This window comes from Rhinopithecus roxellana, chromosome 6 (assembly GCF_007565055.1).
Source record: "Rhinopithecus roxellana isolate Shanxi Qingling chromosome 6, ASM756505v1, whole genome shotgun sequence".
Taxonomy (NCBI): Eukaryota; Metazoa; Chordata; class Mammalia; order Primates; family Cercopithecidae; genus Rhinopithecus; species Rhinopithecus roxellana.
In genome coordinates, this window is record NC_044554.1 from 4957490 (window position 1) to 4975918 (window position 18429).

Genomic DNA, 18429 nt, shown 5'->3' on the forward strand with positions numbered 1-18429 from the left:
ACAGGTTTTGTTGAACTGGAATTAGTTGACTCAGTGGTCATGACTCTAATAATGATTTTTTATACAATCACAAAAAATTAACATCATTATGAAGAAAATAACACCTGAAATTTAGTATCCCTAGAAAAAAAAATACACATGACAACACACTGATTATTTTTGAAGGCTGTAGGCATTATAAAGCTGTCAGCATATGTTGTGAGGAAATTGTGGAGATAAGACTTCTGAGGTGGCAAGACTCTCAGCTAGACAATTGCTACTTTCTTGCTACCCACCTGTTCCAAGGGTGACTATTGCTTCATTTAAGAACGCAGGTAAAATAAGGACTTTAGGCCAATAAGTTTGAGATTTTTAAAAATGGTATCTCTCTGGAGTATGTTCAGTTTTTCTGGTATCCATCACTGAAAAACATTTGTATTTTTCTCTCAATTGAATATGATTGGCAGGTTGTAATGGAGTTCTTTGGGCCAGGTTTATCTGTAAGTCTTCTTTCACTTATGACATATGAATTCTGCTTGTAATTAGATCTCATTCCAAAGCAACCTAAATGTTTTTTGGTTCACACTTGGACCTCCCAGATTCTACTTAGTTATGCATTAGATCCTGAAAATTGAGTGCCTCTTTGGAGAGTACACTGCTCTACAGAATTGCACATGGTGCCCAATCCAATCAGAGAATTAAGTCTAAAATGTCTTTTTTCCCTACTTCCTTTGGGGTGAGCTAGAAAAAACACCGCCACTTACCTCTTTGTCATGACAAAGCAGATTTAGACCGGTTATCCTTGGTAGGAACTGAAGAGTTAAAAAATAAGAAACTTTTGAAGAGAGATTTAACAAAGAATTCTCCAAAAAGGTTGTTTTTCAGTCGCTTTTCTGTCTGCAGTTGAAATTTCCTGGATCAATAAGGCAAAGTACCTTTTGTTTTCAGTATGTTCTCAAGATCAAGCTCGGAGGTACTGGACAATGTTCTAACTTAGGTATTGAAATAGAGAAGATTTTTAGAAATGCAATAATTCAGTTTTATGCAAAGAGGAAGATAATTCAATGAAACAATCTGGTCACAAACATACTGGTATGTTCTGAGTTACTTGAATGCTTGAGAAGTTCAGTACAGTTTCCCCAATGGGCTTGTGGTTTTACATGGTTTATAGTCACATTTTAAAAGTAATAAATTAGCTTATATAATAGGTATATTCAATGTATTGTTTTTCTTAATCAATTATAGATATTGGCAATGTTTTACTTTTGAAAAGGTTTTCTTTTCCATAAACAAAATATCATGGAAATACACCATTCCATTACATGTAGTAGAAATAATACAAGATTAGCTTACAAACTATGCACGTGAGATTTCTGTGGCATTAAATTTAAATTGATAATATAGATCATACAATTTAATTGACAATTTATCCTTGGCTATATTGCAATTTTAGGTTGTCAAGAAAGTGAATACAAGCAGTATATAAAGTCTCAGATGAAAAGTTATACCATAACATATTTTCCATAACACGGCATATGAATAGGCTTCAAAAAGTACTTGAACACCTTTCCATGGATTCTGTAGGTAATTCTGTTGCAGGAATGTAAGTTTGATTCCCTTCTTCATAGACTGTTAGTTCAAAGACTGAACAACTTTTTTTGTTCAGCATTTCTCCATTTCTTATTGGAGAATTGATTCTACCAGCATTTTTGTTTTTGAAAAATATTAGGAATTTTTCCAATTAAACACCTCTAAATGATACTCAGAATACTCCTATTAGTTATACAGATGTAGAGCTCTTAAACTGCAAGGCATGTTATTTAATATTAAAGCTGAGAAGGCAAATTGGTTCCATTTTGAGCAATGAAGGGGTTGATGGGTAGTGGCTGCCTGGCTGTGTAAAAGAAAAGTAGTGGAGCTCAATACGGCCACAGCAAGGAAGTTCCTTTATCTGTTATCAGTGCTTGCCGTGAGTGTTAGAAAGGTAAGCATGAGTGTATTCTATCTGTGGTCTTCTAAGCTAATCCAGAGCTTTCACTTTACAGATAAGAAATGTGATGCCCACAAAAAAAACAATGTTTCGGTCAAAACCAAAACAAAATGATGTGCCTTACTGTGTCAGTTATTAGTTTCCAGATTCAGCATAGAAGAATATAAAGACATTTTTAAAATTCTCACATTTTTTCTTGAGATTATTTTTTTGCTTTTTTCAATGCCTGTTAATCATGCCAGACTGTATTCATTTTGTTTTCATTTCTGGCATTATGAAGAAACTAAACCTAATGCATCTTTTCATCCTTAATTCCTTCTGCATAGTTCCTTAAATTTGTTTTTCCTCAGGCACTTCCCTTCACAATTAGACACCAATCTCTCTTTTAATCAAATGTTTCTCTTCCGCTTTTGGTTTTATTCCTGATCAAGAGAAGACTAGCCAGTACTGTAACACCAAAGGAAAATATATTAAGCTGTAGTAGTTGGGTAATGTATTATGAATTTTGCCTATTGTTAAGTATAAGCCTTTACTTTCTTCCTTTCTTCGATATATGAGTGGCTATGAAATGGCAGAATTCTAAAAAGTCAATTTTTAGAGAAGTTGCAACATAATATTATGAAAAGAAACAGTCCACAATACACTATATAATTATTTATCCTTGGAAAACCTATTCAACATTTCTGTATGTGTCCATTTAGTGCCAATGATGATATACTGTTCTTGAATGACTTTTTAAAAATCTCAAAGGAGGCTCATATTATTTCTGATTTTAAAGGTCATTTATTTTCCTCTCTTTCATGGGGTGAAGGGATGTGAAAGAAAAAAATGGGATCACAAGCTTTGAATGAAGAGGGCTGGTCTGAACTTAAGTAGTTTCACATTTAGTTTTTAGTTGTTTATCATAGAGAGAGAGGTGATGCCCAAGAATTCCAAGTTTGGTCCTGTTTAGAAAATTCTGAGCACTTTCAGGCTGGGTATAAGGGAGACACAAATACAATATTCATGATACACTTTGGAAATGATCCCTTTTCATGCCAACATTTTGATTCCTCTTGGAGCAGAATTAGGCTTTGCTGCTTACAACCTAATCCTGCCATTCACCTTAACTGGTTGGGTAATTCCATCACATCAGACTTAGACTTTGTGGCATAGATCTTTAAGAGGTTTTGCTCATTTTTTAAGAGACATATGGGGTTTTAGCACAACGGGATCATAGGACCTTTGGAAAAACTATATTATTATACTAAAAACGACTACATTTTGACAGTGTTAAAATTAATTGTAACTCCAAAAGCAAAAGTGGAACACATCCAGAAGCTGCAGTAATATTAACATGGTGCCTAAATCCTGACACTGAATAAATCAATTGGGTAATGGAAAAAGGTACAAATTATCATGCCAGTGTACATTGTATTTGGAGAGGATACTTTTAAACAAAAGGTTACTGTCACTGAAGATCTAATGATTTTTTTTTGAAGGGTGCTCTTCTAATAATAAGGGTATATTCAAATGGCTGAGCAAGTATGCTATCAAGGACTGCACATTTTACTCTTAGAAGTACCTTGCATATTAAATATATGAGAGAATATGGTAAACATTAAAAGTATAGATAACTCAGTGTAAAAGAAGCAGCATATAAATTTGTTTTTGTGATAATTAGAATTAATGATCAGTGTGCCATTTACTACATTTCCTAATAAAAATAATTATTTAGTAAACACTTTCATGTGTTGGAAACTATGCTAAATAATTACTCTGTGTTAGGAGTAGGCAAGATTTTGGAGAAAAATTAGACGCAGAGAGGTTGATTAAGTATCTTGACTGAAGTCACACGGTGAGTAATTGACTTAGTAAGTGTTAAGTAACCGGAAAGACTGAGATTTGCATGCAGGTTTTTTTTTTTTTTTTTGCTTTTTTGTCACCACAGATTGACCCTTTACGGAAAGAACACTAACATAATGACTAAGAAACTTAGAGCTAGTTATGGATTTGCCACTAGTTGGTTGGTATGACTTCTGCCATATTGTTGAACTGGCCTTTAGTTTTCTTTTCTCTATGAAATGATGGGATGAGATAATCCAAGTATGAGGTCTCTTACAAATCTGAGAGGAATTTGGCATAAAAAGTAAAATAAACTTTCTGTAAGTTGCATGGGGCTCAGAGGTAAAAAGTCTGTAGAACTCACATTTTTGAATGATTAAGAGCTGACTTAAAAACACAATTTTTTTTTTTTTTGCTTATTAGATAGGTTGAAAATGTCCTTCAATTTCTACCCCATTGATGTTTCATTATTTTATTCTGTAAGTCACAGAAGATGATTGGTCTATTCTTCAATGTGTTTCTTCTTTTCTGGGTATATATGAGATACACAAACATTTATTTTGTGCACAGAGCTATAGCTGTAGCATAATCGTGGGTAACTTGCTGGAAAAGTTTGAGACATAAAGACGCACTTTGTATACCACATTCCTGGAGTCTGAGTGTCTGCCTGCAGATATTCTTTTTCAATATGTGTAGTTAGACAGCACTAGTGCACCTCAGCTAACTCTGAGGTTCCAGTTAAAATGCAGATTCCCACTGCCCACTCAGAGATGCTGATTCAGTAGATCCGATTTCTGGCCCCGAAGCAGCATTTGTAGTAAGTACCAGGTCATTTTCTCATAGGAGGTCTGTGAACCACATTTTGAGAGGCACTGTTTGGGTTTAAATTTGTGCCTCTTAAGCTAGTTGGCTACCAATTGGTTGGTGCCCTGGGCCTTTAGTCTTTCATATTTTTACTAAATTGTATCTTGGATTACTTAACAAGTTGAGAATAATTCTTTTTTTACTTATAAGGTTTTTGAATATAATGCCTTAAGCTTGGAATTGCTTCTCTCCTTTTCTCTAGCTAAGGCTTCTTATTTAGGTTTCAGCTTATGGACTATGTCCTTCTAGAAGGTATTTCCTACCCCACTCTGTTCGTCACGGAGCTCACAGTTGTCGTACCCTGGGGCTGCTGCTTTATGTACTTGTCCACTCTCCCCATTGGCTTGTGAGCCTTCTGAGGGCAGGGATGTCTTGCTTTTTGTGACAATCCAGTGCAACATTTCGTAATTGGTGGGCACCCACTAAACATCTGTTAAATGATGATGGATTGAATGAAAAAACACAGATTGCTATACATATAAAATTGCTACTACATGTTACAAGTGTAACCATTGCCTGGAAAACATTCATTTCTTATGTTGAGCACATATTTAATGTCCTTTAGAAGTCATCACATAAAATTTCAATATGATGTCTCACTTCTTTGAAGTGAGGGAAAGTTTACCTTAACTTATAAAGACAGTACAAGCCTGTGTGCAATGATATTGTAAGGGAAAAAGGAAAAATGTCAGTCTGGGCATTTTTCGTTCAACAAACACTAGTTTTCACTTCCAGTTGGTTGAAGAGTTTACAAGTTTAGCACATATCCTTCAATAAAGCTTATCCTCTTTCTTTCACCCATGCTTTTCCTTTTAAATCTCCACGTCAAATGATGGTGTTTCCATCCTTTTAGATCTCCAAATTAGAAGCTTCTGCACAATCCTTTATTTCTTGATTATCTTAAGAGTTATGTAAATAGTAGCAAACCATACTTTAAACTCATATGAAACTAGTAAGAAGCAGGGGAACTGGATTTGGGGCCAGGAATTGCAATAACTCTCCCACCTGCCTATCATCTAGGGAGGAACAGTCTGCATAGCTAAATCCAGTGGGGCAAGGAGATACATTGTTGTCTATACGAGGAGTTTGCAAATCTGGCCTCACATCAAAACCATTTTAGGAAATTTTTAGCACCATCATTCTCTGTTCCCCATCTTTACCTCCATATGCAGGTCTATATTAATTTAGATTTTACAGAGGTAGGGCCTGAAGTTTCTGACATGAAAGGCAATTCTAGGAACTGTTGTTGTATTTGAGATCTATTGTATTTATGAGAGAGGGGAGAGACAAGGTAACAGGGCTTCTAAACAACTGAGATGTTTAAAGTTCCTCTGTGAACTTGATTTCTAGTTCCTTAGAAATTCCTCCAGTAGAATGCCCAAGAGGGCATTCTAAAGGTTGGTAAGAACTCCTTAGAATTTTAGTCACCCAGGTGACTAGTGTGAATGAGAAAACATTTTATTTTCCTCAGTGAATGACTGGAATAAAAATCAAAAACCTAGAAATAACTTGCTGGTTTACCATCTAGACATGTGTACCAGAGATTAGGGAGGAACCCTGAAAAAGGTGTCCACATGAACTCCTGGGAAGCAAGTCACCCAGCACATAAAACATCAAAACCAATCTTCAGACTAATTCAGGACCTTGCTGACCTGTAGTGCAGGATCCCTCAGTTAACCGTCTTGGCCTAGGTCTTAGAAGGGGCAACAATGTAGATTTCTAATTCTGATGAATGCAACTGAGGTTGGGTAGAAAAGGGCTTTAAAAAACATCTATGTACAGCATATTGATCAAATCATATTAATGCTACATCAAAAATTAAAACTCACATTTGGTTCTTTTTCTCTTTCTTCATTAATAGTACCCTTCGCCCTTATTTTGTGCCTGAAAATGTTTCAGGAGCCTCTGATTAGTCTTTCTGCTCCACTGTGGCTCATCCCATCCAGTTTCTCCTGTACATTACCTCCAGAAATAGGTTGGTAAATGTAAATGTGACCACATCTCTCTCCTGTTTAGCCCTAACCCCCCATGCCACTGGTTAAAAAGTATCTAAATAATTCAACCTCCTTTTGCCTGCTATGCTAAGCCCTTTACAATCTGGCTTGAACTAACTCTCATTCTACCCCTTGGCATTCTTTCCCCAAACAGAGTCCAGCCCTTTGAACATCTCATTGTTTCTAGATGTGACTTTTTTTTTTTTTTTTTGAGACGGAGTCTCGCTCTGTCTCCCAGGCTGGAGTGTGGAGTGCAGTGGCATGATCTCAGCTCACAACAAGCTCCAAGCTCCACCTCCTGGGTTCACGCCATTCTCCTGCCTCAGCCTCCCAAGTAGTTGGGATTACAGGTACCCACCACCATGCCTGGCTAATTTTTTGTGTCTTTAGTAGAGATGGGGTTTCATTATGTTGACCAGGCTGGTCTCAAACTCCTGACCCTCATGATCCGCCCTCCTCGTCCTCCCAAAGTGCTGCGATTACAGGCGTGAGCCACCACACCTGGCCCTTTTGTGCTTTTTTTAGTCTTGTCTTTGGCCACCTGTTTTTCCCTCTGCCTACAATGACTGTATTCTTCTCTAATTGGGAAGCTTCTAGTCATCCCTAAAACCTAAATCAGAATGTTAGTAACTTTGAGATAAACTTCCTGATTCCTCTAACAGTCTCCTGATAACTTCTGTCCTTTCTCCTTATTTCTAAGAGAATATCATATACCATTGTTTATTATAGCACTTATCACTTATAGTAATTGTAATTACCTGTTGATATGTCTATTTCCATCTTCACATTATAGCTTCCTTGAGATAAGAAACTAGGGCATATTTATTTTCAATTTCTCAGTGTTTGTTATAATTCATGACTCATGGATTATTTTAAAATATCTATTAGAAAAATAGAGACCCTGATTAAATAATATAGATGACTGTATTATATAATTTAAGGTACAGTGGAAACAAAGTATTGTTCCATTAATTAATTTTTTACTTTTTAATTTCTAAAATTATAATAATTTTAAAATTATGCTTAAATCTTGACTCATTATTGACTCCATAATTGAAAACATTGTCCTGAACTCTGAAGGGGTAATACTTTAAGTCTTAGAAGATAAACAAAAATGTACATATTTTAAAATATTAGATTATTTTCTGAAATATCTAATGGAAATAAGAGAAGCACACTGTCATAGTAATGTTGGCAAAAGGTAAAGAGGAGAAGGGAGGGTGGAAAGGATGCTGTGCAGTTATTGACTCAACAGCATTTATTATGCCACTATTATGTTTCAGGTACTGTGTTAGCCACTGTGAATACAGAAAAATATGAAACTCTCCTTTACCAAGAAGAACTCAAGGAACATAAAGGGGAAATGAGAGATATTCAAAAGTATACTTTCTTCACGTCACAATTTTCATGGTTCTGGGCCCTATCATCATCAACCATCAAGTTCTTTGTCTTTTTTCTCAAATGTTCTAAAGGTCTTGAATTCAACTCTTTAGATGTAATTAGTCATATGACTAGCATTTTGAATTTCAGAGTGGCATTTTATTAATAGACATCCTCTAATGTGGGCCAGAGAGTAATCCATCTATCCTCATAAATTATTTGAAACTAGAATTGAACTATTTAGATATTTCAAATTATTAATAAGCACCTGCAAAACAACCACCCAAAACAGTGACTGAATTCTCATTTCCTGATTCCTTCCCCCTAATTTGACCCACCTGTATTAGTCTGTTTTCATACTATAATTTACAAAAGAAAGAGGTTTAATGGATTCACAGTTCCACATGACTGGTGAGACCTCACAATCATGGCAGAAGGCAAGGAGGAGCAAGTCACATCTTACATGGGTGGCAGTAGGCAAAGAGAGAGCTTGTGCAGGGATATTCCTGTTTTTAAAAACATCAGATCTCATGAGACTCATTTACTATCATGAGAATGGTGCAGAAAAGACCCACTCCCTTAATTCAGTCACCTCTCTCTGGGTTCTTCCCAAGACACATGGGAATTGTGGGAGTTACAATTCAAGATGAGATTTGGGTGGGGACACAGTCAAACCATATCACCACCTGATATAGCCATAATATCATGAAAATCAAGTTATTTTTAGTGTAATTGTTTATTATAAAATTACTTATCACTTGCTATATAAATGTAATTTATAATATATAACAAACCATAGGGACATACAACAGTATGGATAAATCTTATCAATATACTATTAAATGAACAGTTCCAAAGTATTATAACAGAGGACATTCTTAAGCTAAAAACTACACATATGTAAATAAAATTACTTGTCCCTTGCCATATATATTATAAATTAAAGTTATATTTAACTATATATAACTCTGTAATTTATATAAATATATTAAATATTATATATAGGTATATATAGCTATAACTGTATAATTTACATTATAACTGTATATAACAAGGGACAAGTAATTTTATTTACATATATAGGTAATTTTTAGCTTAATAAAAAGAATATCTTCTGTTATACTTTGGAATGGTTCATTTAAAATTATATTGCTAAGATTTATCCATATTGTTTGTCTCTGTGGTGTGTTAATTTTGAGTGCTGTATCATACTCCTTTTTGTGATATTAATAGTTTTGTATCTATTCTTCTGTTGATTTGGGTTGGTTCAAGACTTATACAGCTAACAATGACACCGTGAGCATTCCTTTAGATATCTCAGGTAATATATGCAAGAGTTTCTCTTGGGTATACACCTGGGAGTGGAAGTAGTGGTCATCATTTATATAAATGTTGAATTTTGAAGATAATGTCAGTCAAATTGTTTTTCAAAGTGGTTTTACCTATTTATTCTCCCACCAGCAATGTATAAGAAAGCCTGGGGGGTCAGGTGTGGTGGCTCATGTCTGTAATCCTAGCACTTTGGGAGGCTGAGACAGGTGGATTGCCTGAGCTTAGTAGTTCAAGACTAGCCTGGGCAACATGATGAAACCTCATCTCTACTAAAATACAAATTAGGATGTGGTATCACATGCCTGTGCCTGTAATCCCAGCTACTTGGGAGGCTGAGGCACAAGAACCTGGGAGGTGGAAGTTGTAGTGAGCTAAGATTGCGTCACTGGACTCTAGTCTGGATGACGGAGGAAAATGTTGTCTCAAAAAAAATTTTAAAAAGCCTACAGCTTTAGTCATCTTCAACTCTTGGTATTAATAGACTTTTAATTTTTTATGAATTAAATGAGTATAAAATTATAACTCTTTGCAGTCTTGATTTCATTTATTCTCTAACAGTGCTGACCGTCCCATTATGTACTTATTGACGATGTGTTTCCTCTTCTCTGATATGTCTGCACCCTTGCCACCCTACACACAGCGAATTGTTTGTGCTTTCTTGTTGATTTGTAGGAGTTCATTACGTATTCTTGATGCTTATTTGTGTTGATTTTGTGTAATGAAAGCATCTTCTCCCACTTTGTAACTTCATTTTTACTGCATAGTCTCTTAATAAACATTTTAAATTTTACTACAGTTAAAATGACCAATTTTTTAAATCTTTTTTTTCTTCTTTCTTAAGAAAATATTTCCTACTCTTAGGTCCAGAAGATATTCATATATATTTTCAACTAAGAATTTCAAGGTTTTTGACATTTAAGATCTAAATCCAACTGGCAGCCATTTTCTCTGGCTCAACTTACTGAAAAGTACCATATTTCCTAATGTCTGACATACTATGTTTGTCATTTACCAAGGTTCTGGATATACCATTTGTCATATACCAAGGTTCTAAGCTCTCAATCTTGTCTTACTAGTTTGTCTGACTCTACCAATATAACACTATCTTAATAAATAAATCTTCATTAAAAATACTTAATCTGATAAAATTCCTCCTCCCTGCTATTTCTGAGAAATATTTTAGCCATCATTTGCCCTTTATTTTTCTTTTTAGAATAATATTTTCAAATTCTATAAAAAATGATGTTTTGGTTAGTATAAAATTTATAGATCAATTTGTGAGAGAATTGACATCTTCATAATATTTTCTATCTATGAACATGGTATGTTTATCAACTTTTTGAGGATCTTCTTTAACACTCTTTGATATAATTGTATTACTTTCCCCATAGAAATGTTACACATTTTCTGTTTTTGTTTATAGATATTTGATATGATATTTAAATTGCATTTATTTCTACTTTTCTTTGAATTTGTCCCTGAATTTGAAGTTTTTCTCCTGTATTTCTATATTTGCATTTTAAGACACTAACATAAGAATACATACTTGAATACTTATTTTATCACCAAATAAGTTAAAGCAGGCTCCTGTCCTTTTCTCCATCATTATTTTAAGAATTAAACTGTTTTAGAGAATTGAATTAGAGAAGTGATAGATAGCATTTTGATTAGGTAAAACCAACAATCTTTGACTATTTTTCTTCTACGAATAATACTTTCAGTATTTTTATGGGAATAGACATGAAGCAGGAATAAATAAATGCTGTTTAATGGTTTATATATTTTTAAGCACATAAACATTATGTACATGGAGAAGGAAAGATGTGTCGGCCTGCTGTTGGATTTCATAAAAATAAACTTTGGCATAGTTTTTGACCTCATTAAGCAATATGGCTTTATAAATTAAGTCAGTATCAATTATGCAAGCAGTATATTTTTCTAATAAAATTATATTTATATGGAAGCATTATGTTCTATAAGTCGGCCCACTAAAGATACCGAATGTTTTTAGTAAAGTTAAAATTATGAATCATAAAAATATATAAAACTGAATTATCTTCTTGCATGGTCAGGATGGAAGAATTTTCAATTTCTCATGATTTGTGAATATAAAATTGGCCTTCCTGGGATTTGGATCAAAATTGCTCATGCAATGAAGGCTAGACTCTTATTACACAAATTCATCAGCCACTGCCAACTTTCCAGATTTCTTTTGTTGCAGAAAAGTTGTTGAGAACAGTCACCATAAGGAAATTCAGTTGAGACAGTACGAGAAAATGTGTATACTGGGCCAAATATTTCTAATAAATTGACTTGTGACAACTATACACAAAGTGGGCTTTTTTTGCCCAACATTTTTCCTACTGAGTTTCATGGATAAATCTAAATTCTAATGACTCCACAAATACAACTACAAATAGATTACATTTGAAACAAAAAGGTTTTGTCTTTTACAATCAGTATGCAGGGTGTGCTAGAAAAGGAAATGTAACCCAAATCATTTTAAAGAAGGAAAGTGTATGCTTGCATATAAATGATCCAAAGTCTTGCTTATAAAATTGGCCTGTGGCAGTACATATATAAAGTCTTTTAACTGAGTAAGTTTAGCTGCCTTTCAGTTTTTTTGCTTGTTTCTTTCTTTCTTTTACTTTTGGTGTTTTTTTTTTTTTTTTTTGCTTTTCTGGACAGAGAGTTAATGTTAGTGTTAGTCCAACTGGAAGAATTTTGAGTAAAATGGAACACAAAAAATTAATTGAAATGTTAGCAATTTCCATGACCACAAATGGACTTTCAGTTCATAAAATGTTATCATTAAGCCATGAGAAAAACATTCTCATTTGAAAAGATGAAATTCATTGAAGATAGAATAATCTACATTTACATGTATTTTTACTTTGGTTATACAAGTTTTAATATGATAAACATACTCTGTTTAGAAATATGGCATGGTTTGAATTATTTTTAAATTTTTCTACAACCAATACTTACTATTGCATCATTCCAAAAAGATCATTTTTATTTTAAAAAAATGCCAAGTAATATAGGAAAATAAGAAAGTTATATAATGTTTATTTGGCTTGTTACTGATTGAATTTCCCCCTGAATAAAAATACTTAGAAGATGCAGTCCCAGAAAAACATATAACATTTTCTTTTAAATTTAACAGTAAAGAAGAATCATTAGTAACATCAGAAGAAAATAACTTTGAGAATCCAAAGAATACAGGTAATATTCTTCATTAATTTTAAAACCAAATTTGTCTTTTTGTTAAAGTCTACAATTAAAACAATCTTACATAGGCACAATTATATTAACTTTTCAGATACCTCTATCCCGACAATCGTTTGTTCTCATGAGGACAAGGAAGATTTGGAAGCCAGTAATCAAAATGTAAAAGATGTAAACAGGGAACATGATGAACATAATGAAAAAGAATTAGAGTTGATGGTAAGTGTTCTGGTTGCCACGGTATTAGAGAAGATGAATCCATTTCTGCTTCGAAGATGCTGCAATGCCTGTCTTTCAATAGCTTCAACTAATATAATTTGCAAATGTGAAAGCACAGCCTATTCTGTCCTTGCATCTCTAGCTTGATCAACAAGGCACTTTGATTTCTGTATGTTGCTTCTGGTCTCTGCAATGGTAAATTAATGACATCCATTTCTTATCTATTTACCAGCGGCTCTGAGTAATAGTTTGTAGGAATTACAGGAGAGGTAGCACTATCCTGATGTGCATTTCTAATCTTTGTGACAAGTGTATACTTAGCATAAATTCATCTATAAAATGAGAGGGCTGGACTAGAGGATTGTTAGTGTCCTGTCCAACTCTATAAGTCTATGATTCTCACATGTAACAGCATTTTTTTAAATTCCATCCTTGTGAGAATCTCCAAGTTCTATATCATTGTAGAGTATTAAATTACCAAGCAAAAAGAAAATAGCCTGTGCCATAATTTTAAAACAGGAAACAAATTCAGTACTATACAATTTGGTATTAAATTTGTTATAAATTTCATACTTGGTGAGCATTCAATCTATTTGGAATTTTTTTGGGGGGATGGGTTAGATAGCACTTTTATCACAAAGGAAGAAATAGGAGTAAATGAGTCACATAAAGCAATTTATCCTTTACTGTATTTGGATGGACCTCATATCATTGGAATACATGGATTCATAATCACCTAAGATTAAAATGACATTTGCCTCTTTAAGTGTCAGTGCTGAAACAGGAAAGAAATAGAGCTCATCTATTTCCCCACATATTCCACCTTTTCTATAGTGATATGGGAGCTGCATCACTAAAGTATGCAATTTACTTTGCTCCAACTTTAAGAAACTACAAAGTTGTCACCCATCGTGAGAATTCTCACCAGCTGAAAGTTAACATCGCCATTTTTTTCAAACCACAGAATATAATGAAAGGGCCCTGAAAAATCACGTACTTCACCAATACATCTCATTACAATGAGCAGGCTCAAATATAAAAGTTTGTTTAGAAGTTACTGAGATTGTACATCCAATAAATGAACAGGGAGCTGTAATTTAGATGCTAATTTGCTCCATGCTGACGTTAATGCATAAAACAATGAAGCTCTATAATAGATAGAAATACAACCAAATCTGCGGAACCCACAGGCATTGGCTTACAAGACAGCTGTGCAGTTGACAAGTAACATGAGCCTTATGTGAGAAGAAGGGGAAAACGTAAGATTTGCATATAATTATTGAGATCATGCAAATGTCAGTTATGAGGAGGAGAAAAAAACACAGGCATCTCACTGTTAAATCCTGACAGTTGGCATCACTGAAGAGCTCAAATACATTTGAGTACCAGTTGGCAGAGGGTCATTAAAACAGAATTTGCAGAGACATTAACTCCCTCACTTTTCTTTGAGTGACGTTTTGCTATTAATAGTTTGCAGAGGCTTTGCAGAAAACATATTAATAAGAGAAACTGTAATGGGGGCACCTACAGCAAGTGTAAATGCAGCAAGGGGCACCCAGGAAGCTGCTCTCTAATTGATTAGCATGGAGCTATCAATGTGTATAGCCTAAGTGAGGAGAAAGTGCAATGACAAGCAAGAATAGTTGAATAATACAATGTGATATTTGGAAGCTGGGAAGGAGAGTGACTAATTTGGGCCCCCTTTCTTACTAATCTCATTCCCCAGTCATAGCCTACAAGGATCTCCCCAAAATATCTGGCTTCCAGAGTTTATATGAAATCTACAAATGAAATCAGTCAAAGAAATCTACCAGATAATTACTAGCCGAGTTAGTAAAACCTATCTAATTCACTGCATATTCAAAATGATCTTATGGTCATTATTTCTTTGCTGTTTTTATCCCATAAGATAAATCAACACTTAATAAGAAACAGAAGTACTGCTTCCAGAGATGAAAGGAATACATTTTCAACAGACCCGGTCAGTTTTCCAAATACAGCAGAGGGTTTAGAGAAGAAGCAAATCCATGGTGAAATGTGCACTGACTTGTTCCAAAGGTCTCTGTCTCCAAGTTCATCGGCAGAAAGCTCCATAAAGGGAGATTTTTACTGCAATGAAAAATATTCCTCAGGAAATGACTGTACACATCAACCTTTAGAGGAAATTAGTTCAAATATGAGAGAAATCAAGCCATCATTGGGAGATACTAGTAGTGATGAACTAATGCAATTACACACTGGCAGCAAAGAAGTCCTGGATGATAATGCTAATCCAGCCCGTGGCAATGGCACAATGCAAATACCTTTCCCCTCTTCAGATCAACTAATGGCAGGAAACCTTAATAAAAAACATGAAGGAGGAGCTAAAAAAATTGAAACAAAAGATTGGGGGTGTTTAAGAAGAGATTTCCATTCAGATATATCTGCACGTCTCAACAAATCAACAGAAGAAGGATCTTCTAAGGAAGATTATGGCAATGGTAAGGATGATGAAGAACAAAGAATATATTTAGGCGTTAATGAAAAACAAAGAAAAAATTTCCAAACAATCTTACATGACCAAGAAAGGAAGATGGACAACCCTAAAATAAGTGTGGAAGGGATTGGAGCTAGTAACAGAGACCTGACCGCTCTGCTGAGTGAAGATACCGCAATCCCCACCCGGGCAATCACAGCAGACGTGTCTCATTCACCAAGGACAAATGTAAGTTGGGAAGAAGCTGTGTTAACCCCAGAGCATCATCATTTGACCAATGAAGGCAGCGCTCCAGAAGGGATAACTGGTCAAGTTTGTTCACCAAGAACTGGAAATGTTTTGAGGAATGATTATCTTTTCCAAGTTGAAGAAAAATCAGGTGGGATTGATTCTGAAGATCAGGATAATAGTACACAGCATAAACAAAGTTGGAATGTTCTGGAAAGTCAGGGAAAAGCAAGAGAGAATAAGACAAACATAACAGAGCATATCAAAGATCTAACAGAGCATATCAAAGAACAAAGAGATTGTGAAGATTTGTGGGAAAAAAGAGATAATACGAGGAGTTTGAAAGCTACTACGGAAGAATTGTTTACCTGCCAAGAAACAGTGTGCTGTGAACTGTCTTCTCTAGCTGATCATACTGAGAAAGCAGAAGCAGGTACAGCCTATATAATTAAGACAACATCAGAAAGTACTCCAGAAAGCATGTCTGCTAGAGAAAAAGCAATAATTGCTAAGCTACCTCAAGAGACAGCACGAAGTGACAGGCCCATCGAGGTAAAGGAAACAGCGTTTGATCCACATGAAGGGAAAAATGATGATTCACATTATACCCTTTGTCAACGAGATACAGCAGGTGTAATCTATGACAATGATTTTGAAAAGGAATCACATTTAGGTATTTGTAATGTACATGTAGATGAAATGGAGAAGGAAGAAACCATGTCTACGTACAATCCTAGAAAGACACATGACAAGGAGAAATGTGGCACTGACAATATAACATCCGTGGAAGAATCCTCACAGGTCATTACAGAATATCAAAAAGCAACTTCAAAACTGGATTTACAGTTGGGAATGTTACCAACAGACAAAATGGTATTTTCAGAAAACAGAGATCATAGGCAAGTTCAAGAATTATCAAAGAAAACAGACTTGGATGCCACTGTGCATTCTGCTTTTAACTCAGACACCAATAGAACTCCTCAGAATAGCTCTCCTTTTTCCAAACATACTGAAATTTCAGTGTCAACTAATGAGCAGGCAATTGCTATAGAGAATGCAATTACTACCATGGCTAGCCAACCTATTTCAACGAAATCAGAAAGTATTTGTAATTCAACAAGAGAAATCCAGGGTATTGAGAAGCACCCTTATCCTGAGTCTAAACCTGAAGAGGTTTCCAAAAGTTCAGGAATAGTGACGTCAGGTAGTAGAAAAGAAAGATGCATAGGCCAGATTTTCCAATCAGAAGAGTGTAGTGTGGAAAAATCTCTAGGGCCAATGATTTTAATCAGCGAACCTCTTGAGAATATGGAAGAAGCAAGGCATGAAAATAAAGGATTAGTAAGCTCTGGGCAATCACTATGCTCTTCAGGTGAAAAGGAATCTGAGAGCTCTGCTTCTACTAGTCTTCCTGTTGAGGAAAGTCAAGCTCAAAGCAATGAATCTTTGATTTCAAAATATACCAACTCTAAAATACCTTATTTCCTTTTGTTTCTGATATTTCTTGTAACTGTCTACCATTATGACTTAATGATTGGCTTGGCATTCTACCTTTTGTCATTGTCCTGGCTGTCCTGGGAAGAGGGTAGACAAAAAGAGTCTGTCAAGAAGAAGTAACCCCAGCACTACTATTCTCTCTTAAAAGATAAGCTATTTAACCCCAAACATTTGGATTGGTGAATGGGACTATTCATTGTTCAAAGACCCAGTGCAGTTTTTCTCTTGAAGGATCATTTAAAAAGGAACGCGAATAAGTTTGCTCCTTCATATAAGTAATTATTCTATATAGGACCATTATGTTTGGATCATTAAATACCTATATCAATATGAGATCTGAAGCACGTCAAGTTGAAATTAGGTACAGCTGTTGCTCCTTAGCAGGCTATGAAGTTGCAATGCTTCACATCTCTTCGCTACTTAAAGTGCTATTTCTTACATTCATTTCTCTCGCAATAAAGCTTCATTTTTTTTCCCTGAGAGTATATAGTTTCCCCTAAGGTTTTAAAAAAGCAGATAAATCGTGGACAATGGCAGAGGACTTTTTTGATCTTTTAGTATTGAATATGAAATTTGTATTTAACACTGTATCATTTATCAGGATTCATTGATCAAATATTTCAACCTTTCATATTTTTAAGAAAACATCCATATACATTGAAATGTAAACTTAAACATATTCTGTTCACTTGAGTGTGATACTGGATGTGCGTGTGCACACACACACACATGTATCTTATACCTTCTTTATAGCTACAAAGTCAGGGTGTTCATAAGCAAAATCTGATAAGACTGAAACAATTGGGAGATTATCTTTCAATTCTGCAAAATTTTGTGGGTGGCCTGTCTTTAAGCAATGCTTTTCTCCTGTGAGGGAAGACTGTAACACAGCTGAACTATTTCAATGTCAACTATTCAGAATTGAAACTGTGTATTAAAAGTTTCACAAGCATTGCTTCAGAATGAATTTGCACCTATAAAGCACAAGGCATTAAATGACAATAAAAATTCCAAATGGACTATTTGTTCCACATGGTAGTATTTTTGTCTTCAAACAAAGTTTTGATATTTTCTCATTATAAGACAATGAATTATCCCCCAAAGTGCATTTAGAAAACAAATAGTCTTTGGTGATATTTATTATATGATTATCAGGTTGTTAGATGATAACTCAAAATTTTAAATAGGCAAATAGGTAAAGTGGAAATCGATTGAAGAAATGAATATCCAGTATAGCAGTGACTTTGACTGCTGTTATTACCTATAGCTAAGTGTATATGATAAACTCATTTTAGTCAAGTAGAGGCAATGCAAAGATTTGCATAGTTTATTTTAACTATTTATGGAATGACTACTATATGCAAAACTCTGTGCTCTGTTCTGTGGCATAGCACTTCCTTTGATATGCTGCATAGGTA

At 34.7% G+C, this 18429-nt stretch overlaps 1 protein-coding gene across 1 annotated transcript in view; it reads left to right on the forward strand.

Moving 5' to 3' along the window:
- The window catches only part of PPP1R3A (protein phosphatase 1 regulatory subunit 3A), a 35928-nt gene extending 17889 nt beyond the window's left edge, over positions 1 to 18039 (forward strand). Inside the window, exons 2-4 of the mRNA XM_010374620.2 lie at positions 12530 to 12588; positions 12686 to 12810; positions 14720 to 18039. Coding sequence (XP_010372922.2) covers positions 12530 to 12588; positions 12686 to 12810; positions 14720 to 17131 — 2596 coding nt within the window. The 3' untranslated portion in view covers positions 17132 to 18039. The remainder of the gene's footprint in view (positions 1 to 12529; positions 12589 to 12685; positions 12811 to 14719) is intronic.
- The last annotated feature ends 390 nt before the right edge of the window (positions 18040 to 18429 follow it).